At 40.6% G+C, this 20,195-nt stretch overlaps 2 protein-coding genes across 4 annotated transcripts in view; one reads left to right on the top strand and one right to left on the bottom strand.

Moving 5' to 3' along the window:
- Positions 1–18,849, top strand: part of LOC140186419 (bile salt-activated lipase-like) — a 27,941-nt gene extending 9,092 nt beyond the window's left edge. Inside the window, exons 4-11 of the mRNA XM_072240688.1 lie at positions 241–438; positions 6,827–6,957; positions 10,450–10,557; positions 11,097–11,214; positions 13,352–13,535; positions 15,382–15,585; positions 16,385–16,582; positions 18,572–18,849. Of these exons, the coding sequence (XP_072096789.1) occupies positions 241–438; positions 6,827–6,957; positions 10,450–10,557; positions 11,097–11,214; positions 13,352–13,535; positions 15,382–15,585; positions 16,385–16,582; positions 18,572–18,752 (1,322 nt within the window). The 3' untranslated portion in view covers positions 18,753–18,849. The remainder of the gene's footprint in view (positions 1–240; positions 439–6,826; positions 6,958–10,449; positions 10,558–11,096; positions 11,215–13,351; positions 13,536–15,381; positions 15,586–16,384; positions 16,583–18,571) is intronic.
- The window catches only part of spout1 (SPOUT domain containing methyltransferase 1), a 32,092-nt gene continuing 23,237 nt past the window's right edge, over positions 11,341–20,195 (bottom strand). The window contains exons 12-15 of one of the 3 annotated variants that reach the window (XR_011882833.1): positions 20,038–20,195; positions 13,746–13,894; positions 13,146–13,219; positions 11,341–12,269 (exon numbers count right to left, since the gene is read on the bottom strand). Coding sequence is in view for 1 of the 3 variants with exons in the window: in XM_072240384.1 (XP_072096485.1) it covers positions 20,121–20,195 (75 nt within the window). In the remaining 2 variants the exon portion in view is untranslated. Of the gene's footprint in view, positions 12,270–13,145; positions 13,220–13,745; positions 13,895–16,118 lie in introns of those variants that run through there. The other 2 variants (XR_011882834.1, XM_072240384.1) reach the window with 2 other exon arrangements.

Here is a 20,195-nt window from a genome sequence, read left to right as displayed (position 1 = left end):
AAAAATACAAATGATCAGACAGTATCTGTGAAATGAGAAAGGGTTAATATTTCAGATGAAGGACCTGATGCTGTCTATGTATCCAGCATCTTCAGTTTTTGAATAGTTTCACAAAGTATTCAACGAGCTCTTGTAACTACAGGCTTCATTCTTCTTTATACCATCTGTTATTATAGAGACTTTAATCTGATATTTCACACATAATGGAAATAAAACTGATTGAATTCATAACTGTTTCAGTGTCCACCAATCTCCCTGTTATGGTTTGGATCTTTGGAGGAGGTTTCCTGGTAGGATCAGGACAGGGAGCCAACTTCCTGAACAACTATCTGTATGATGGGCTGCAGATTGCAACTCGAGGCAGAGTCATTGTTGTGACCTTAAACTATCGGGTTGGCCCACTGGGGTTTCTGAGTACAGGTGATGCCAATGCACCAGGTTAGTGTTTAGACCCTTTAACCATCATTATGACTATTGTTGGATCTTAGTACAATAATTTATAAGTTTCTCATCCCAATTTTTTTAAACCTCTCCTTGATTTCACCTTTCATTATCATTGTAACCTTCTCCAGGCAAGTATTATTTAAGATATCTGTACTCTTCCTGCTGTAGTCTGATCTCTATCATTCTGTCTTAAGAATATTTTACTATATTCAGTGTGCTATATAAATGCAGGATCAGTGGCCACAGGCACACCATTACCCTCCTATTTGCTCCTTGCTCCGCTGTCTTGTACACCTCCTGCTCCTGTCTCCACCACCTCTGAGTTCCTCCATCTTCCAATTCCTAAACCTCAGTCTTCCTATTTAAACCCCTCCTCCTCACATCTGTTACCACCTCCTTCCTCCCAACCTTTATCCCTCCAGTCCACTGGCCCCTACCCCTCCATCTTTGCCCTACCCTGCTCTCTTGCCTACAATCTTATTTCTGGTTGTTTCTTGAAAGCTGCCTGGAGCTGGCTGATTACCTTCTTGCCTAGTCCTAGGTTTCCTCCAGGAGTTTTCCTATGGACATTACAGCCTGTCTGATACTGGTGTGTAATGGGTATATTGTTGGTTGCCAATGCACCTTTAACTGGTTGGACAGATTTGTCTTCTAAAGCCTCCACTTTTACTGGAACTGGCATCCACATGGTGCCACGTGTGTGTGTGTCCTGCTCTCTAATTGTTCTAGAACTGGATGAAGAAGACTCTGTGTAAAACTATGTAATAGTTAGTGTGCACTAGTGATCCCTCAATAATGGAATTCGCCCACAGGCATCGTCCATTCCTCAATATGAAACTCCAGGGCTGGAAAGTCTGCCCTCGAGTACAACCCCAAAAGCAGCCGATCTGAATGTTGCTAAGCCTCATTGCCTGGTCAAACACGACGGCCATCCATCATGGACTGAAGGGAGCCAAAAACCTACAGGGTGAAAGGTGAAAAATTCTGATCTAAAGAAGTAGTGGTAGTTGGAAAGAGTACAGAAAATCCAGCAACAAACTTATCAATATTCATGGTTTTTCATGATTATTATAGTTAACAGCAAATTGTTGGATTTCCTGCACAAGACCATCTGTGACACAAACCCTGAAGGCCCATCGAGAGCAAAGGAGAGTTCAGAAAGAACAGAGCTGGTCAGTGTCGACTGTAAATATAAAAATTAGATGCTGGAGTCAGCAATTTGCCCCTTTCAAGCCTGTTGCACCACTCAGATTGATTGTGGTTGACCCTTTATCTCAAATGGAGAGAAGTACTTCTAAGAACTCCTCAAATTAGACTTTGCCCTGAAGTATATCTGCAAGACAAATGGGAAACTGGTCAACCTTCCCTGTGTACACTCCACAACCGAGGCCATTGTAAACTCAGTATTGAGCTGCTGTACTCCAATGACACTTACCAATGTGCACTTAGAGATCGATCTCGATCTCCTGTTGACTTGTTCATTGAAGTGTTGACTTGCTCGTTCACACTAAACATTTATAAGGCCATTAGTAGAGTCATAGAGAAGTACAGCACAGAACCAGGCCCTTCAGCCCATCTAGTCCATGCTAAACGATTTAAACTGCCTACTCCCATCAACATGCACCAGGAGCATAGCCCTCCATACCCCTCCCATCTATGTACCCATCCAAACTTCTCTTAAACATTGAAATTGAGCTTTCATGCACCACTTGCGTTGGCAGCTCATTTCACTCACACACCATCCTCTGTGTGAAGAAGTTTCCCCTCATGGTCCCCTTAAGTTCATCTTTCACCCTTAACCCATGACCTCTGGTTGTAGTCCCACCCAACCTCCGTGGAGAAAGCCTTCGTGTATTTACCCTGTCTATACCCCTCATAATTTTGGATACCTCTATCAAATCTCCTCTCAATCTTCTACATTCCAAGGAATACAGTCCGAACCTGTTCAATCTTTCCTGATAACTCAGGTCCTCCAGACCCAGCAACATCCTTGTAAATTTTTTCTGTACTCCTTCAACCTTATTTACATCAATCCCCACAAGGGGTGCATGAAAAAAGCTACTTTTAATCAGGGCAGCGATTGAGATTTCAAAGGCAGAGTTTTGTGACAGTTTCTCTGAGTTGAGGAGCGACCAATCTGCAAGAGGGATTCAGTAGAAAGGACCAATAAAAATAACATGGGTGCAAGCTGAGCGACCACTGGTTCGGAGTGTGGCAGCCTTTAGTGGCTTGGGCGAGGTAGATTGTCTTGTAAGTTATTCTCTCTGTGTTCTTATTTGTGCATTCCTCATCTATTAGTGCACAGTACAGTGAGAATGGCTCCAGGGGCAGTATTTTGTACTGTGTGTGCGATGTGGGAACTCGGGGAGACCTTCAGTCTCCATTCTCCCAGATAAACACACTACCAGTGGGGAGCCACAGTGACAGGATCTCTGGCACTGAGTCTGGTGCCATGGCTCAGAAGAACAGAGAGGTGAAGAGGACTGCAGTGTTGCTAGGAGATTCCTTAGTCAGAGGGACAGAGACGAGGTTCTGTGGGTGCGATAGAGACACTGGGATGGTATGATGCCTCCCAGGTGCCAGGGTCAAGGATGTCTCAGATCAGGTTCATGGCATTCTCAAGGGGGAGGATGAGCAGCTAGAAGTCTTGGTACACATTGGCTGTGATAACATAGGTAGGAAAGGTGAGGAGGTCCTGAAGAGAGATTTCAGGGAGCAAGGTAGAAAGTTGAGAAACAGGACCCCCAGGGTAGTAATCTCTGGATTGCTGCCTGTGTCAGTGAGGGTAAGAATAGGATGCTTTGGCAGGTGAATGCATGGCTGAGGAACTGGTGCAGAGGGCAGGGGGCAGGGGTTCAGATTTGTGAATCACTGGGATCTTTCTGGGGAAGGTATGACCTGTACAAAAGGGACTGGTTACACCTGAACCCAAAGGGGGTGGGGGGAGTGTCCAATATCCTTGCAAGCAGGTTGGCTAGAGTTGTTCAGGTGGGTTTAAACTAATTTGGCAGGGGTATTGGAACTGGAGTGATAGTGCTGAAGATGAGGTTGGTTTACAAACAGAGGCAATGTGTAGTGGGACTCCTAGCAAGGAGAGACTGAGGATAAAAAGGTGGACAATATCAAAAAGGGTGAATGCAGGACTAAAGACGTTGTATTTGAATGAGTGCAGTGTATGGAATAAGGTCAATGAACTTGTAGCACAGTTACATATTGGAATGTATGATGTTGTAGGCATCACTGAATCATGGCTGAAAGCTGGGAGCTTAACGTCCAAGGATACAATTTGTATCAAAAGAAAGGCAGAAGGGGTGGATCACTCTGTTGGCAAAAAATGAAATCAAATCATTAGAAAAAGGTGACATAGGGTCAGAAGGTGTTGAATCATTGTGGATAGAGCTAAGGAACTACAAGGGTAAAAAGAACCAGGTGGGAGTTATATACAGACCCCAAAAGTAAGGATGTGATCTACAAGTTACAACAGGGGATAGAAAATGCACACCAAAAGGGCAATATTACAATAGTTATGGGGATTTCAATATGTGAGTAGATTGGCAAAATCAGGTTGGTGCGGGATTCCAAGAGGGGGAAATTCTAGAATGCCTACGAGACAGCTTTTTGGAGCAGCTCGTTATTGAGCCCACTAGGGGATCAGCTATTCTTGATTGGGAGTTTTGCAATGAAAGGGAATTGATTAGAGAGCTTAAGGTAAAAGAACCCTTAGGGGAAAGTGATCATAATATGATCAAATTCACGGTGAAATTGGAGGAGAAGCTAAAGTCAGATATATCAGTATCACAGTGGAGTAAAGGGAATTACAGAGGCATGAGAGAGGAGTTGTTTCTAAATGATTGAAAAAGAACACTGGCAGGAATGATGGCAGAGTAGCAATGGCTGAGATTTCTGGAAGCAATTCAGAAGGCACAGGATCCCAAAGAGGAAGAAGTATTCTAAAGGCAAGATGACACAACCTTGGCTAACAAGGGAAGTCAAAGCCAATGTAAAAGCCAAAGAGAGGGCATATAATAGAACAAAAATTAGTGGGAAGTTAGGGGATATGGAAGCTTTTGAAAACCAACAGAAGGCAGCTAAAAAGTCATTAAGAAGGTAAAGTTGGAATACGAAAGTAAGCTAAGCAGTAATATTAAGGAGAATACCAACAGTTTCTTCAGATACATAAAGTGTAAAAGAGAGGCAAGAGTGGACATCAGGCCGCTGGAAAACTATGCTGGAGAGGTAGTAATGAGGATCAAAGAAATGGAAGACAAACTGAATAAGTATTTGCATCATTCTTCACTATGGAAGCCACTAGCAGTATGGCGAAACTTCCAGGTGTCTGGGGTCATGAAGTGTGTGAAGTTGCCATTACTAGGGAGAAGGTTCTTGAGAATCTGAAAGGTGTGAAGGTATATAAGTCAACTGGAGTAGATGGTGTATGTCCCAGGGTTCTGAAAGAGGTGGCTGAAGAGATTGTGGAGGCATTAGTAATGATCTTTCAAGAACAACTAGATTCTGGAATGGTTCAGGAAGATTGAAAAATTGCAAATGTCACTCCACCCTTCAGGAAGGGAGAGAGGCAGAAGAAAGGCTATTATAGGCCAGTTAGTCTGACCTCAGTGACTGGGAAGATGTTTCAGGGTACTTGTAGGCACATGATAAATAGGCCGTAGTCAGCATGGTTTCCTCAAGGGAAAATCTTGCCTGACAAATCTGTTGGAATTCTTTGAAGGAATAGCAAGCCGGATAGATAAAGGAGAATCGGTTGATGTTGTGTACTTGGATTTTCAGAAAGCTTTTGACAAAATGCCACACATGAATCTGCTTAACAAGCTACAAGCCCAAGTATTACAGGAAAGGTAGCATGGATAAAGCACTGGCTGATTGGCAGAAGCCAGAGTGGGTGGGAATAAAGGAAGCCTTTTCTGGTTGGCTGCCATTGACTAGTGGTGATCTATGTGGATCTGTGTTGGGACCAATTCTATTTATGTTATATGTCAATGATTTGGATGATGGAATTGATGGCTTTGTTGCAAAGTTTGCGGATGATGTGAAGATAAGTGGAGGTGCAGGTAGCTTTGAGGAAGTAGGGAGGCTATAGAAGGTCTTGGACAGATTAGAATGGGCAAGGAAGTGGAATATAAAATACAGTGTTGGGAAGTGTATGGCCATGCACTTTGGGAGAAGAAATGAAAGTGTTGACTATTTTCTAAATGGAAAGAAAATACAAAAATCTGAGGTGGAAAGGGACTTGGGAGTCTTTGTGCAGAATTCCCTTAAGGTTAGTTTGCAATGTTAGCATTCATTTTAAAAGGAATAGAATATAAAAACAAGGATGTGATGTTAAGACTTTATAAAGCACTGGTGAGGCCTCACTTGTAGTATTGTGAGTAATTTTGGGCCCCTTGTTTTATAAAGGATGTGCTGAAACTGGAGAGGGTTAAAAGGTTCGCAAAAATGTTTTCAGGATTAAACAACTTGTCATATGAAGTGTGTTTGACGGCTCTGGGCCATCATCTGTGAAGAATGAGGGGTGACCTAATTGAAATCTATTGAATGACGAAAGGCCATGATAGAGTGACTGTGAAGAGAATGTTTCCTATGTGGGAGCATCTAAGACCAGAGGACACAGCCTCAAAACAGTGGGGTATTCTTTTAGAACGGAGATAGGAAGGAATGTCTGTATGTATATTTAAGGCAGAGGTTGATAGATTCTTGATTGGTCAGGGCATGAAGGGATATAGGGGCGAAGGCAGGAGATAGGGACTGAGAAGAAAAATAGATCAGCCATGATGAAATGGTGAAGCAGTCTTGATGGGGCAAATGACCTAATTTTGCTCCTATATCTTATGGTCCTTCCCGTAGGTAGGTGACCAAAACTGCACACAATACTTCATATCAGGCCTCACCAATGTTTTATACAACTTCAGCATAACATCCCATCTCCTGTACTCAGTAGTTTGATTTATGAACGCCAATGTGCCAAAAGCTGTCTTTACAACCCAACCTACCTGTGACAGGGAATCTAACCTGCACCCTAACAGTAAAACAGCCTACAAAACATGGATTAACAGTGTGCTGGAAATACTGTCTTGCTCCCAACATATGCGTTATTTTTAAAAACTTGCAGGATATTAATCTTTCAACTCTTCAACAGTAAAGTAATTCATGATGAATTTTGTGTGTGTTTTGGGGGGGGAGGTTGTTATACAACCAGTTATATTATGGTTAATGCATTAGCAATCAACCTTTCCGACCCAGAGAAAGAACAATTTAAACTGTTGCCTTCCATACCCACAAGTAATGATTTGTTTTTTAAAGATTTCTAAACTGTTTGCATTATTCTTACTTCATTTTGTTCTATCATTGCTATTGCGATGCACAGGTAACCAAGGTTTGTGGGACCAGCACATGGCTATTAGCTGGGTAAAAAGAAACATTGCTGCATTTGGTGGAGACCCAAATAAAATCACTGTCTTTGGAGAATCTGCAGGAGCTGCTAGTGCCTCCCTCCAGGTAACTCAACAACAGCAGTGGTGGCTGAAGCAAGTCAGGTATTGTCAGTCTCTTTGCAGCTGGGTCATCTGAGATGGTGCAGCTCCACCCCAGTTAAACTTGTGCCAGACAGGGGAAATAATGTGAGTCCAAGTTTTTAAGTATTCCTGATCATTGTTCCTGGATTACTTTATAAACTTAGTAACCAGTTTATTCGGTATCTCCTGTACCTAATAATGTTGCCACTGAGTGTACGTTTGTGGTCTTCTGCTGCTGTAGCCCATCCACTTCAAGAGTCAAGAGACCATTGTAGTGTGGCCACTACTGTAACGCATGGTTATTTGATTTGCCTTTCTGTCAGCTTGATCCTGTCTGGCCATTCTCCTCTGATCTCTCTCATTACAAGGTGCTCTTGCCAAAAGAACTGCTGCTCGTTGGATGTTTTATGTTTTTCCGCACTATTTTCTGTAAACTCTTGAAACTGTTGTGCATGAAAATCCCAGGAGATCAGTAGTTTCCAGGATATTCAAACCAGCCCACCTGGCACTAACAATCATTCTACGGTCAAAGTCACTTAGATCTCATTTCTTCCCCATTCTGATGTTTGGTCTGAACAACAACTAAACCTGGTGACCTCTTGCTGCCTCATGACTGGCTGATTAGAGCAGGTGTACCTAATAGAGTGGACACTGCTTGTACAAGGCGTTATCAATTGGGTATTTGACAAAGTTCAAAATAAATGGCAGCAGGGTGGCTGAAACTACAGGAGTATTAAAGACACTCGATAACCTGTACACCCTGTCAAGAGTCAATGACCTGCACACCAGAATCAATTATATTTAACACCAGAGTACAATGTATGCATAAGTGAGTCCAAGATTTCTGCACATAAACCAATGATCTGCATCCTGGGGAGTAAGAACTAGAACCAGAATTACTTTAGTATGGGAGACAATTTAATCCCTTCCCTGTGTGTTAGCTACTGGCCAAACATGGATGTTGATTTTGCTCCATCCAACTTTCCTCCTTTCAATCCATTAACTTTTCTGAATGGTGTGCCAAAACAATTTGTTTTCTAGATACAAGAACATTCTCTTCTTTCTTCATATATTCTTATTCTAACAGTAGAAGAACCCTGTTTAGTAGGTCTCTTGCACTATAATTTTTAGACCTGCAGTGCTGTGCAAAAGTCTTAGGCACATACAGTATATACAGTGGCATGCAAAAGTTTGGGCACCCTGGTCAAAATTTCTGTTACTGTGAATAGCTAAGCGAGTAAAAGATTACCTGATTTCCACAAGGCATAAAGTCAAAGATGACACATTTCTTTAATATTTTAAGCAAGATTACTTTATAATTTCCATCTTTTACAGTTTCAAAATAACAAAAAAGGAAAAGGGCCCAAAGCAAAAGTTTGGGCACCTACATGGTCAATACTTAGTAACACCCCCTTTGGCAAGTATCACAGCTTGTAAACGCTTTCTGTAGCCAGCTAAGAGTCGTTCAGTTCTTGTTTGGGGGATTTTCACCCATTCTTCCTTGCAAAAGGCGTCTAGTTCTGTGAGATTCTTGGGCTGGCTTGCATGCACTGCTCTTTTGAGGTCTGTCCACAGACTTTCGATGATGTTCAGGTCGGGGGACTGTGAGGGCCATGGCAAAACCTTAAGCTTGCGCCTCTTGAGGTAGTCCATTGTGGATTTTGAGGTGTGTTTAGGATCATTATCCTGTTGTAGAAGCCATCCTCTTTTCATCTTCAGCTTTTTTTTTACAGACGGTGTGATGTGATGTTTGCTTCCAGAATTTGCTGGTATTTAATTGAATTCATTCTTCCCTATACCAGTAAATGTTCTCCGTGCCACTGGCTGCAACACAAGCCCAAAGCATGATCGATCCACCCCGTGCTTAACAGTGGAGAGGTGTTCTTTTCATGAAATTCTGCACCCTTTTTTCTCCAAACATACCTTTGCTCATTGTGGCCAAAAAGTTCTATTTTCTACTTCATTAGTCCACAGGATTTGTTTCCAAAATGCATCAGGCTTGTTTAGATGTTTCTTTGCAAACTTCTGATGCTGGATTTTGTGGTGAGGACGCAGGAAAGGTTTTCTTCTGATGACTCTTCCATGAAGGCTATATTTGTGCAGATGTCGCTGCACAGTAGAACAGTGCACCACCACTCCAGAGTCTGCTAAATCTTCCTGAAGGTCTTTTGCAGTCAAGTGGGGGTTTTGATTTGCCTCTCTAGCAATCCTACAAGCAGTTCTCTCGGAAAGTTTTCTTGGTCTTCCAGACCTCAACTCGACCTCCACCATTCCTGTTAACTGCCATTTCTTAATTATATTATGAACTGAGGAAACAGCTACCTGAAAACGCTTTGCTATCGTCTTATAGCCTTCTCCTGCTTTGTGGGCATCATTTACTTTAATTTTCAGAGTGCTAGGCAGCTGCTTAGAGGAGCCCATGGCTGCTGATTTTTAGGACAAGGTTTGAGGAGTCAGGGTATTTATAAAGCTTTGAAAATTGCATCACCTGGCCTTTCCTAATGATGACTGTGAACAAGCCATAGCCCTAACAAGCTAATTAAGGTCTGAGACCTTGGTAAAAGTTATCTGAGAGCTCAAATCTCTTGGGTGCCCAAACTTTTGCATGGTGCTGCTTTCCTTTTTTCACTCTAAAATTGTACAAAACAAAAATAATACACTAATCTTGCTTAAAATGTTGAAAAGAATGTTTCATCTTTAACTTTATGACTTCTGGAGATCAGTTCATCTTCTACTCACTTAACTATTTACAGTAACAGAAATTTTGACCAAGGGTGCCCAAACTACTACTACTTCAGTGTAGCTGGGGTGCCTAAGATTTTTGCACAGCATTGTAGTACTGTGCTGCTGCTCCTGCAAAAAAAAAACAAATTTCATGATATATGTGAGTGATGATAAACTTGATTCCGATATGGGTCTCTGTTGTGGACTGAGAGTGGGAAGAGAGCAGGGAGGGGGGGAATCATGGTTGAGAAAAGGAGAAGGGAGTGGGAAGATCCAGAGACATTCTGTATATGATCAATAAAACAAATTTTTGGATTCAAATTACCTTGTCTGGTGTCTCAGAACTAGGTGTGTCTTCATCTACGTCAACTCCCACCCTTGGCACTCCTTTACCGCCACGTGTCCCACATCCCTCCTGCTGTGCTCCACCCTCACCATTCCCAATATTCTTTGCTCCTGCCAAATTTAAGTGTCCTAGCTATACAGTATACGTATATGTGCCAAAGACCTTTGCACATAAGTAATTTTTACTTTGCAATTTAGAAAACACAAAGTGCACAGATACGATTCAAGGCTATAGTACTTGGACAGCTGTTCTGCATCTAAGATATTGTATAAAGTTAGACTTGCTTGAAATGGATCCAAGCCTACTTTATGCCTGCTGAACTGCAACCCACCCCATGACATCAAAATATTATGACAAATATATCTTATTGATCAAAGTTACTCAGATTTTCATTTTCTTTCACAGACATTGTCACCATACAATAAGGGGCTAATAAAGCGAGCAATCTCACAGAGTGGGGTTGCTACCTGTTCCTGGGCAATTCAGAGGAACCCATTATATTGGGCCCAACAGGTAGGTAGAGTTGCAGAAACATCATGCCACAAATTACCTTTCAGTAACTGAACTGGGCTGAGTTGGATTGTCTGAGGCAGGGTTCAGTGTCAAATGTCTGCTCTGTTTAGTATGGTAAGAAATATTAGTGCACATACCCATGATTTTCTACTATAAATTCTCAGTCCGGGGTGGGGCTAGGCTGAGTGTGGCGAACTCAATGGAGAGGATAGTTTGCTTCAGAGGTGATGGACTTCATACATTGAAAGCATGCATCAAAATGTAGCTCAAGCCTTTTCATGCCCATCTGGGGAAAAGATTCAAGCAACAGTTGAGATATGGTAAGGAACCAGACTGAAGGAAGTGTCACAGAACTGGGCAGCAAAACAGTAGTGAGCAGTACATTGTCACCTTCAAATCTAGGGTAAATCCTAGGAGAATAAACGTAAGAATTCTTTGGTGCATTTGCTGAGGATGCTGGTTTTGCAGAGCAAGAAGTGTTAGTTGTATAAACATGAACTCTATCTGAACATAATAAGGTGTGATCTGGCATTTTTCAGCTTGCTGACAAGGTTGGCTGTCAAAGGAATGACACTGCTGCCATGGTGGATTGTTTGAAGATCACTGATCCTGAAGCTATCACTTTGGCAATTCCTCTAAAATTTATAAACTTGGAAAGTAAGACTCACAATAAGATGATTGTTCACACTATATCTCGTTTAAGTACACTTCTTGACCATATTTCCACTGAAACTATTTGAACAATATGGCATTTACATTAAGGTTTTCAAAGCACAATATATTTATTTGGTAATTAGTTTATTAATATTACATGTACAAGATAGTGAGAAAAGCTTTTTCTTGCCATCCCTATACATCATTTCAAAACATAAGTACATCGAGTGAGACCAAGGGAAATAAATGCAGTAACAAAATGCAGAAAAAGTGCTGTGCAGGTAAACATTAGATACAAGGGCCATGACGAGATGGATTGTGAGATGAAGATTTCATCCATTTTGTAGTAGAGGTCCTTTCCAGAGAAATATAACAGTGGGATAGAAGTTGATCTTGAGTCAGGTGGTGGGTGCTTTCAAGGTTTTGCTTCCTCCCTTCTATTAGGGAGAAGATTAGATTAGAATAGATTATGAAGACACTCAGTCCTCATTTATTGTCATTTAGAAATGCACGCATTAAAAAATGATGCAATGTTCCTCCAGAATGATATCACAAGAAACACAGGACAAACCAAGACTAAAACTGACAAAACCACATAATTATTACATATAGTTACAACAGTGCAAAGCAATACCGTAATTTGATAAAGAGCAGATCATGGGCACGGTAAAAAAAAAGTCTCAAAGTCCTGATAGCCTCATCATCTCACACAGACAGTAGAAGGGAGAAACTCTCCCTGCCATGAACCTCCAAGCGCTGCAAACTTGCTGATGCAGCACCATTGGAAGCACCCGACCACGGCGGACTCGAGTCCGTCCGAAAACTTCAAGCCTCCGACCAGCCCCTCGACACCGAGCACCACCCTCTGACGAGTGCTTCAACCCCGCCCCGGCTGCTGAGCAACAAGCATAGCCAAGGACTCAGGGCCTTCCCCTCCAGAGATTTTGGACCACACAGTAGTAGCAGCAGCAGCGAAGTAGGCATTTCAGAAGTTTCACCAGATGTTTCCTCCATGCTCTCACGTCCGCCTCCATCAAATCAGGATTGTACACGGCCTCCTACTTGACAAATAACAGACGTCACCACCGGAGTGGCCGCTGCGAGCTGCGTCGCGCCACCATCTTCTCCTCTCCTTTACGAGATTGATACCACCAGCCTCAAGGAAATGCTTCTATCCTGTTTTTCTTTTTAAAACTATTGAACAGATCTCTTATGAGATTGTGAGGTCAAGATGGACTCTTGACCTCACAATCTACCGCATCATGGTCTTTTACCTTATTGTCTACCTGCACTACACTTTCTCTGTACATTCACTTAATTCTGTATTCTGTTATTGTTTTTCCTTATAGTACCTTGAGGTACTGATGGGATGAAACAGTGTGTATGGGTTGTATGAGGGGTAATTGATAAGTTCGCCTAAGGTAGAAGTCAGTTTGAGAAAACCTAGCACATTTATTTTTCCTACATTTACACACTTAGTCTAGCTGTTGTGGAGCATACGGATCCCATCGGCATCTTGAACCTCCAGAAAGTGGTCCACAGCAGGGGTGATTGATAAGTTCATGGCCTAAGGTAGAAGGAGATGAGTTATTAACTTCAAACTTTCTGCAATTTCACTCAGTTGAACTGCACATGCATATAACGAGAGCTGTATAACGCATCTCCTTCTACCTAAGACCACAAACTTATCACCCCAGATGTGGACCACCTGGAGGTCCAAGACACTCTCATTACATGCACATACAGTTCAACTCTTTGAGTGATAATGCAGAAAGTTTGAAGTTAATAACTCATCTCCTTCTACCTTAGGCCACGAACTTATCAATCACCCCCGTATGTTTATGTATAGTTTTCCATAAAATTATATGATATTTCTTTTGTCCTGTCCTGCAAGGAAAGAAATCTCAAGGTAGTGTTTGGAAGCATATACATACTTCGATAATAAATTTTCTTTGAACTAGTGGCAATTCCTCCAGTATCTAAAATGTCACCATTTGATGCAAGTAGTCTGAAAAAGAAATGACAAGAATATTAGGTAGTAACTCCCTATTAATCAGTGAATGAGATCATGGTGTTATTTTGTGCAAAAGAGCAACAATATAACTGGCCATCTAATGCCATTTTTTTTTTAATCACTTAGATCCTCTTGTATTCAACATGGTATGGGTTCCTGTCATTGATGGAGACTTCATTCCCGATGAACCAAAGAAGCTCTACCACAATGTTGCTGGTATTGATTACATCGCTGGTACCAACGATATGGATGGACACATTTTTGCTGGTGTGGATGTTCCTTCAATCAATAAGGCTGGACAAACATACCCGTATGGAGCAGGAGTTATTTTGTTCACTGTATTGGTTTAGTATAGTCTTGGATGAGACTCCCACTTCTCAAGACATTTCTTTCCCTTCTCAATATCTCTGTATTAATCATGACTCTGCAAGAGGAACTTACCATGGACAGGTGGTTAAGAGGCTACAAGATTTATTTGGGGAACTAATTTCCTTGACACACTTTGAAAGAAATAACTTACTCTTGTTTGAAAACTCTCTAGATCCTGAACTTTAAGTACACATCCCTTCTGTTGCTGTTACATTTACATTGTACAACTTAGTTCCAGTGAAGCCATGAAGCAGGGGAATCATTTTCAGCTTCAAATAAATGAGTCAAGTCGTCCCTGGCCTGTATTAGGAAGGGATAAAGGACAGAGAAACATGAGTGGATGTACACATGACTTTTTTTAAACTAGTGTGTGGAGTGCTATCAATTTCTGACAGCTTTTCATAGAATACTATATCAACATTATCATTTAAATAGAAGTTTAGAATCTTCCTCAGGTGCTTAACAAAATGATTATGAAAATAATTACTTTTGATACAATTTCACATCAGGACATATTAGAACACGTGACCAGAGGCTTCTTCACCAAGTCACAGAGCTATACAGCACAGAAACAGGCACTTTAGCCTATCTGGTCTGTGCCAAAATGTTATCCTGTCTAGTCCCATTAACTCACACCTAGACCATAGCCCTCCATACCCTTCCCACCCATGTATTTATCCAAACTTCTCTTAAATGTTGAAATCAAATCCCCATTTCTTCTGGCAGCTTGTTCCACACTCACACCTCCCTCTGGTTCCCCTTAAATATTTCACCTTTCACCCTTCACCCTTAACTTATAACTGCTAGTTCTAGTCTCAGTCAACCTCAGTGGAAAACCCTGCTTGCATTTACCCTACCTGTACCCCTCTTCATCTTGTATACCTCTATCAAATCTCCTTCATTCTCCTATGCTCCAAAGAATAAAGTCCTAACATTTTCTCCAAATTAGACTTCACCAACCAACATCTTATGCAACTTCAACGTAATATCTCATTACTCTGATTTATGAAAACCAAAAGCCCTACTTACAGCCCCATATACATGTGACACCACTTTCAAGGAATTATGAATCTGTATTTCCAGATCCCTCAATGCTCGACTGCTCTCTGTGCAAGTCCAACCCTAGTTTGTCCTTCCAAAGCACAACACCTCATGGTTGTCTGCATTAAATTCCATCTGCCATTTTTTGTGGGTCCAGAATTCACTGCAAGCTTTGATAGTCTTTCTCGCTATCCACTATATCCCCAATCTTGCTATCATCTGCAAATTTGCTGATCCAGTTTACCATATTATCATTCAGATTGTTGATTATAGGTGATAAACAACAGACCTAGCACCAATCCCTGCGACACATCACTCGTCACAGGCCTCAAGTCCAAGAGGCACCCATCTACTACTATGCTCTGTCTTCTCCCGCTAGATTTTATTTGCTCTCACTCCTATGAAGCATTTTCTAATGATATATTAAAGCAACATATTAAAACTTGGGCCAGAGAAAGTATTGAGGAAAGCAAGGGATGGATCTATGGAAGGATTATGAATGTGTAAGGATTTTAAAATACTGAATTTTAAACACTTATGTTGGTTACATCATTTGCATGTTGGTAACAACCAAAGAAAACAAGGCCTAGAAAACAGGTGACTATAGAAATTGCAATGGACAGCATAGGCAATGGCTTATTTTTAAGCAAAACATATGCATTAACATTCTAACGTTGAAAATGTATTATTTATTTTAGATTTTTAAAAAAATTAACCTTGATTGTTTGTATGTACAACGTCCACAGGAGTGATCTGTATAATCTCATTCGAGGGTTCACAAAAGACACAAAAGGACAAGGTGTCAACATTACTTATGAGGAATATACCAGGAATTGGCCTTCCAATCCAAGTCAAGAGACCATTAAAAAGACCATAGTAAATCTGGAAACAGATGTCCTCTTCTTGGTGCCCACACAACTAGCATTGGATCTTCATTATCAGCATGCTCAGTAAGTTACCTTTCTATCTATGAATGCATCTTGTGCACCAGTATCAGTAGAGGGGTACTGAAAAGATAAACTGTACCACTAAATGAGGAAGAGTCATTCAGCTATCCAGTCAGCCACTGGGAATGAGACCTGATGTCCTGCTGCAAAGACACAAACTTCAAAGTTATACCAACACACTCAAGATATCCGTGTATCCACTAGATTAAGCCATTTGGCCCATTGAGTCTGCTGTCCCATTTCATAATGGCTGATGTGTTATCCCTCTCAACCCCATTCTCCTGCCCTTTGGACGCTGTTTGAAAACAGTGAACAAAAGAACAGTTCTAGATTCTTGCCTGGGTTTCTCTACAATCATCAGGCTATCTTTGTGCTCAATTCTTGTTTGCACTTGTCTAAGCAAGGTGTCGATATAGTTGGGAAAATGGGGAGGGGTAAAGCTGGGATAAGAATAATTTGTTACTTTTGTTGAGTTTCTTCCAGAACCCTGGAGATTGTCTGGATGTTACTGGACCCCTACACAAATTTCTGTAAAGAATAAGAACACAGTTAGAACTTGATAAACACAAGATTCTGCAGATCCTGGAAATCCTGCTGACTTCCTCAGGCATTTTAGTTAGAACTTGAGGTCTCTATAACTGCTGCTGAACTGGAGATTAATGAGATAAATTTATTTTCTATTCCTCCTTTCTAAAGTAAGGTGGGAAGAATTTTGTTAGTTATGTTAAATGGCCTGTTTCATACAGCTGATATTTCAAACTTTTTATCAGTCATTTCATTGCTTTATTTCTTGTCCTTCCAGGGGAGCACAAACATTCAGCTACCTGTTTTCCTACCCTTCCCGGGCTCCTATATATCCCAAATGGATGGGCGCTGATCATGCAGATGACCTCCAGTATGTCTTCGGAAAACCATTTGCCATTCCAATTATCTACCGAGCAAAGGACAGAGATGTCTCAAGAAATATTATCGCCTATTGGACCAACTTTGCCCACACAGGGTGAGTTTGCATTTTTGATGTACTTTTCATTTCAGCAAAGTACTTCATAGCTAATGAAATAGTTTTAACCTGTGGTCACTGCTGTAATATAGAGAAACACCACTGCATTTAGAGCACATTAATAGATCGTTATTGGAAAATAAGTGAAGTGGCAAAATAAGAAGAGTTCAACAGGAATACACAATCATGTAATAGTAAGCATGTTGGGTTTGATCCTGACAATGGTTGCCGTTTTACATTCTCTTTGTGACCAGGGTCCTCCGGTTTTCTCCTGCATATCAAGATGTGCTTTGTCACTTGGCTACTGTAAACTAATGTAGATAGAACTCAAAAAAGTGTTACTGGACACATGAAAGAGAATGGAAATAAATTAGGAAGGAATAGGTCTGGTTTTGTAGAGAACCAAAAGTGAGCCATATGGTGAAGATCCAACTTCATGAAAATTCCCCCAGCTATTTTTAAAGCATTTAGGCTGTAATAATAAAATGTTTCATGGAATTGATGACTGGAAGCACTATATATTCCACTAGTTTAACTGTAAATAGTATTAGGGCAAATGTTTGAAATTAAATTATAGCAAAGATAGACTGATACAATATGAGTAGCTGTAGACATTACTGACTTAGAGAATTCAGCTAATGACAGCTCTCACAAGCACCTTTCAGAGTGCTTCTAAATGATACTGTTGTACTTTCCTTAACCACTTCCTCTGGCAGCTCATTCAAAATATTCACTACCCTCTGCATGAAAATTGTTGCTCCTCAGGTCTGTTTTATACCTTTCCCCATTTACTTTAAACTTCTGCCCCCAACCTTGGACTTCACTAACCTGGGGGAGTTACCACCAGCCATATCTAAGCCCTCACATAATTATTAACATTTGCATAAGGTCAACTCCTCATTCAGTTGGCCAACATCTCTCTGCAACTCAGACCTTCCAGTAGTAACAACATCCTCGTAAATCTTCCCTGCACATTCAGAATCAGTTTTAATTCATTGCAATACATAATAAAAACAATAAATTACAATATATAATTAAATGAGAGGGAAAAAATCATGCGTTCATTGACCATTCAGAAATCTGATGAAAGAAGTTTAACCACATATTTTCTCAAATAGTGACCAAATCTGTACACAGTACTCCTAGTGCAGTCTCATCAATAACTGATACAACTATACCATAATGTCCCAACTCTTACATTCAGTGCCATGACTGATGAAGGCCAGTGCACTAATCTCCTATCTACCCAAGATGCAGCTTTCATTGTGCTAAACACTTGTAGTCCTACGTCCTTCTATTCCGTTACACCCCCTGGTGCCCTGTCATTTATGATGTACGTCCTATTTTGCCTTTCCAAAATGCATCACCTCACAGGTATCTATATTGAAATCCAATTGCCACTCCTCAGCCCGTTTCTCCAACTGGTCAAGATCCCCCCTAGTAAATCCATGATAACCTTCCTCACTATCAATAACACCCAATTTCATACCATTTGAAGGTTTCCTGATTCGTCTTGTGCATTCGCATCCAAATAAATTATATAAATAATGAATAACAAGACCAGGCATAGTTTGGGCCCCCTATCTACACCTTTGAACTGGCAAAAACTGTGTGAAATTGAAGGAAAGGTTGTTCAGTTTGAGTCCAGCCAGGTGAATGAGTGTGTTGGTGGTGGTTGTATCTGTCCAAGGCAGAAATGAAGGGATGGTACATCCAGCTGAACTAGTTGGACCTACTTTGCTGTCAAAGAGACAAAGAGCGCCAGAAGTGTCACAGATATAAGTGGGAAGGGGCTGATCTAGTGGAGAGAAGATGGACAGTAAGTTAAGTTCATCAGGGTAAGAGCAAGCTGAACCAGATGCTGCTGAAGTTGCTGAATGTTTTTATGATGTCCTGTTTTATTTACAGATTTCCAACAACTGCTTTTTCTAAGTTATAACCGCTTAAAGAGAATTCAACCAGCATAACCAAATGCATTTTGTCTTTTAGTGATCCCAGTAGGGGTGAATCCCAAGTTCCCACCCCATGGATCCATTATACATCAACATACACCCAGTATTTGGAAATTAATGATGACATTAACATGAACTCTGTCAAGCAGCGGCTTCGCACAGGGTTTGTTAACTTCTGGAACCAGACGTATCTTGCTTTAAAAGTGGTCACTCCTTAAATCTACATGGAAAAGTTGATCAGTGCATGCCTCTAAAATAAACCAATAATTATAGGCTTCATTTACTAGATGTTTACCTTTGTCTTACCAATTGCAGTAACCCACTTGCATTCATAAATTCACCATAAACTATATGATTGAGAGATTTTCATTCTTCTCATACCAGCTAGAGTACATTCTGCAAATTTTATACCTATTACACAAGTCATTTTATAGGACAGTCATTCTTAATCTTCTGGAGATGGTGACTTCAAAAGTATTCCACAAGGGTTCTTGTTCTGGCTATCAACCTGATAATTATTGCTTTTTAACCAGCTTCTAAATCATATCCAGTTGTCGTATGGGGAGTTTGGGATACTTGCAATTTATTGGGAACTTGATGTTATACATGCCTTTTTATGAATCAATAGAAAATCCACATATCAGTGCACCTTACAGTAATTTAAAATATATAGCAGTTTCACATAAAACTAGAAATTTAAATAAATATTAGTAAGCAGACTCTTATGGTAGCTTTACACATAAAGAAATGAGTAATTATAAATTGTTCACATTCTAACATTCTGTGAAATAGAGTGCACCAGAGTTACAAACCAATTTTTCAGAAAATAACATGTTCAGTTCCTTATTTTGATGAGTTAATTAGGCTGATACACAATTTGCAAAGGCACACTCATATGAAGCAGTTATCTTTGCTGTTAAAACCAAAAATATTAATTTAACTGCTCCCTTAAATTTTGCACACCACATTTGAAGTCCTGAATAAAGAAGGCTGCTGTGATACTGATAAAGTTGATTAATTTAATTGGCATCTTGACAGTATTTCAATGGTGATCCGAAGGATTTGTATGTATTTGTGCTATGTACGACTAAGCTGAGCCCAAATGCTTTGGATAGAGATGAATAGCTAGAAATTGTCAATAAGATTATTTGAGGAATCTGGAGCAATACAGCAGATGGCAGGAAGGAGGAACAGGAAGATTGGGTAATTCAACGAAAATTACAAAACTGTGAGAATAATCCATAGTCTGCTTCTGATCTGCAACCATTTTACAAACATTTCAACTGAAAATCAGAAGCATTAGAAAAAAGTCCTTGTTCCACATACATCAGTCTTTTGTGTACTGTATCATTACTGTACTTGAGTACTTGAAGATCAAGAACAGTACAAATGGAAAATATGTATTAAAAATCTTCACCAATAGTTCTTATAACTGGTAAACATTCTGCAGATTCCTACATAAAAGTGGCAACACATGGTAGAATAAGCAATAAGCTCCAATACCTGCCAGGAGAACAAGCAATAGCTGATAATCAACGATCCAAGGTTATTGTAAAAGATGCCATATTGTAAATGTTCCCATTAATTCAACTTGAATTGGCTCTTCTGACTGCATTGTCAATCTTTGGTCGTAATGCAGAAAGAGTGATGAGAATGGCTTC

The sequence above is a fragment of the Mobula birostris genome, chromosome 22 (assembly GCF_030028105.1).
Source record: "Mobula birostris isolate sMobBir1 chromosome 22, sMobBir1.hap1, whole genome shotgun sequence".
Lineage (NCBI taxonomy): Eukaryota > Metazoa > Chordata > Chondrichthyes > Myliobatiformes > Myliobatidae > Mobula > Mobula birostris.
This window is presented reverse-complemented; position numbering and strand designations above follow the sequence as displayed.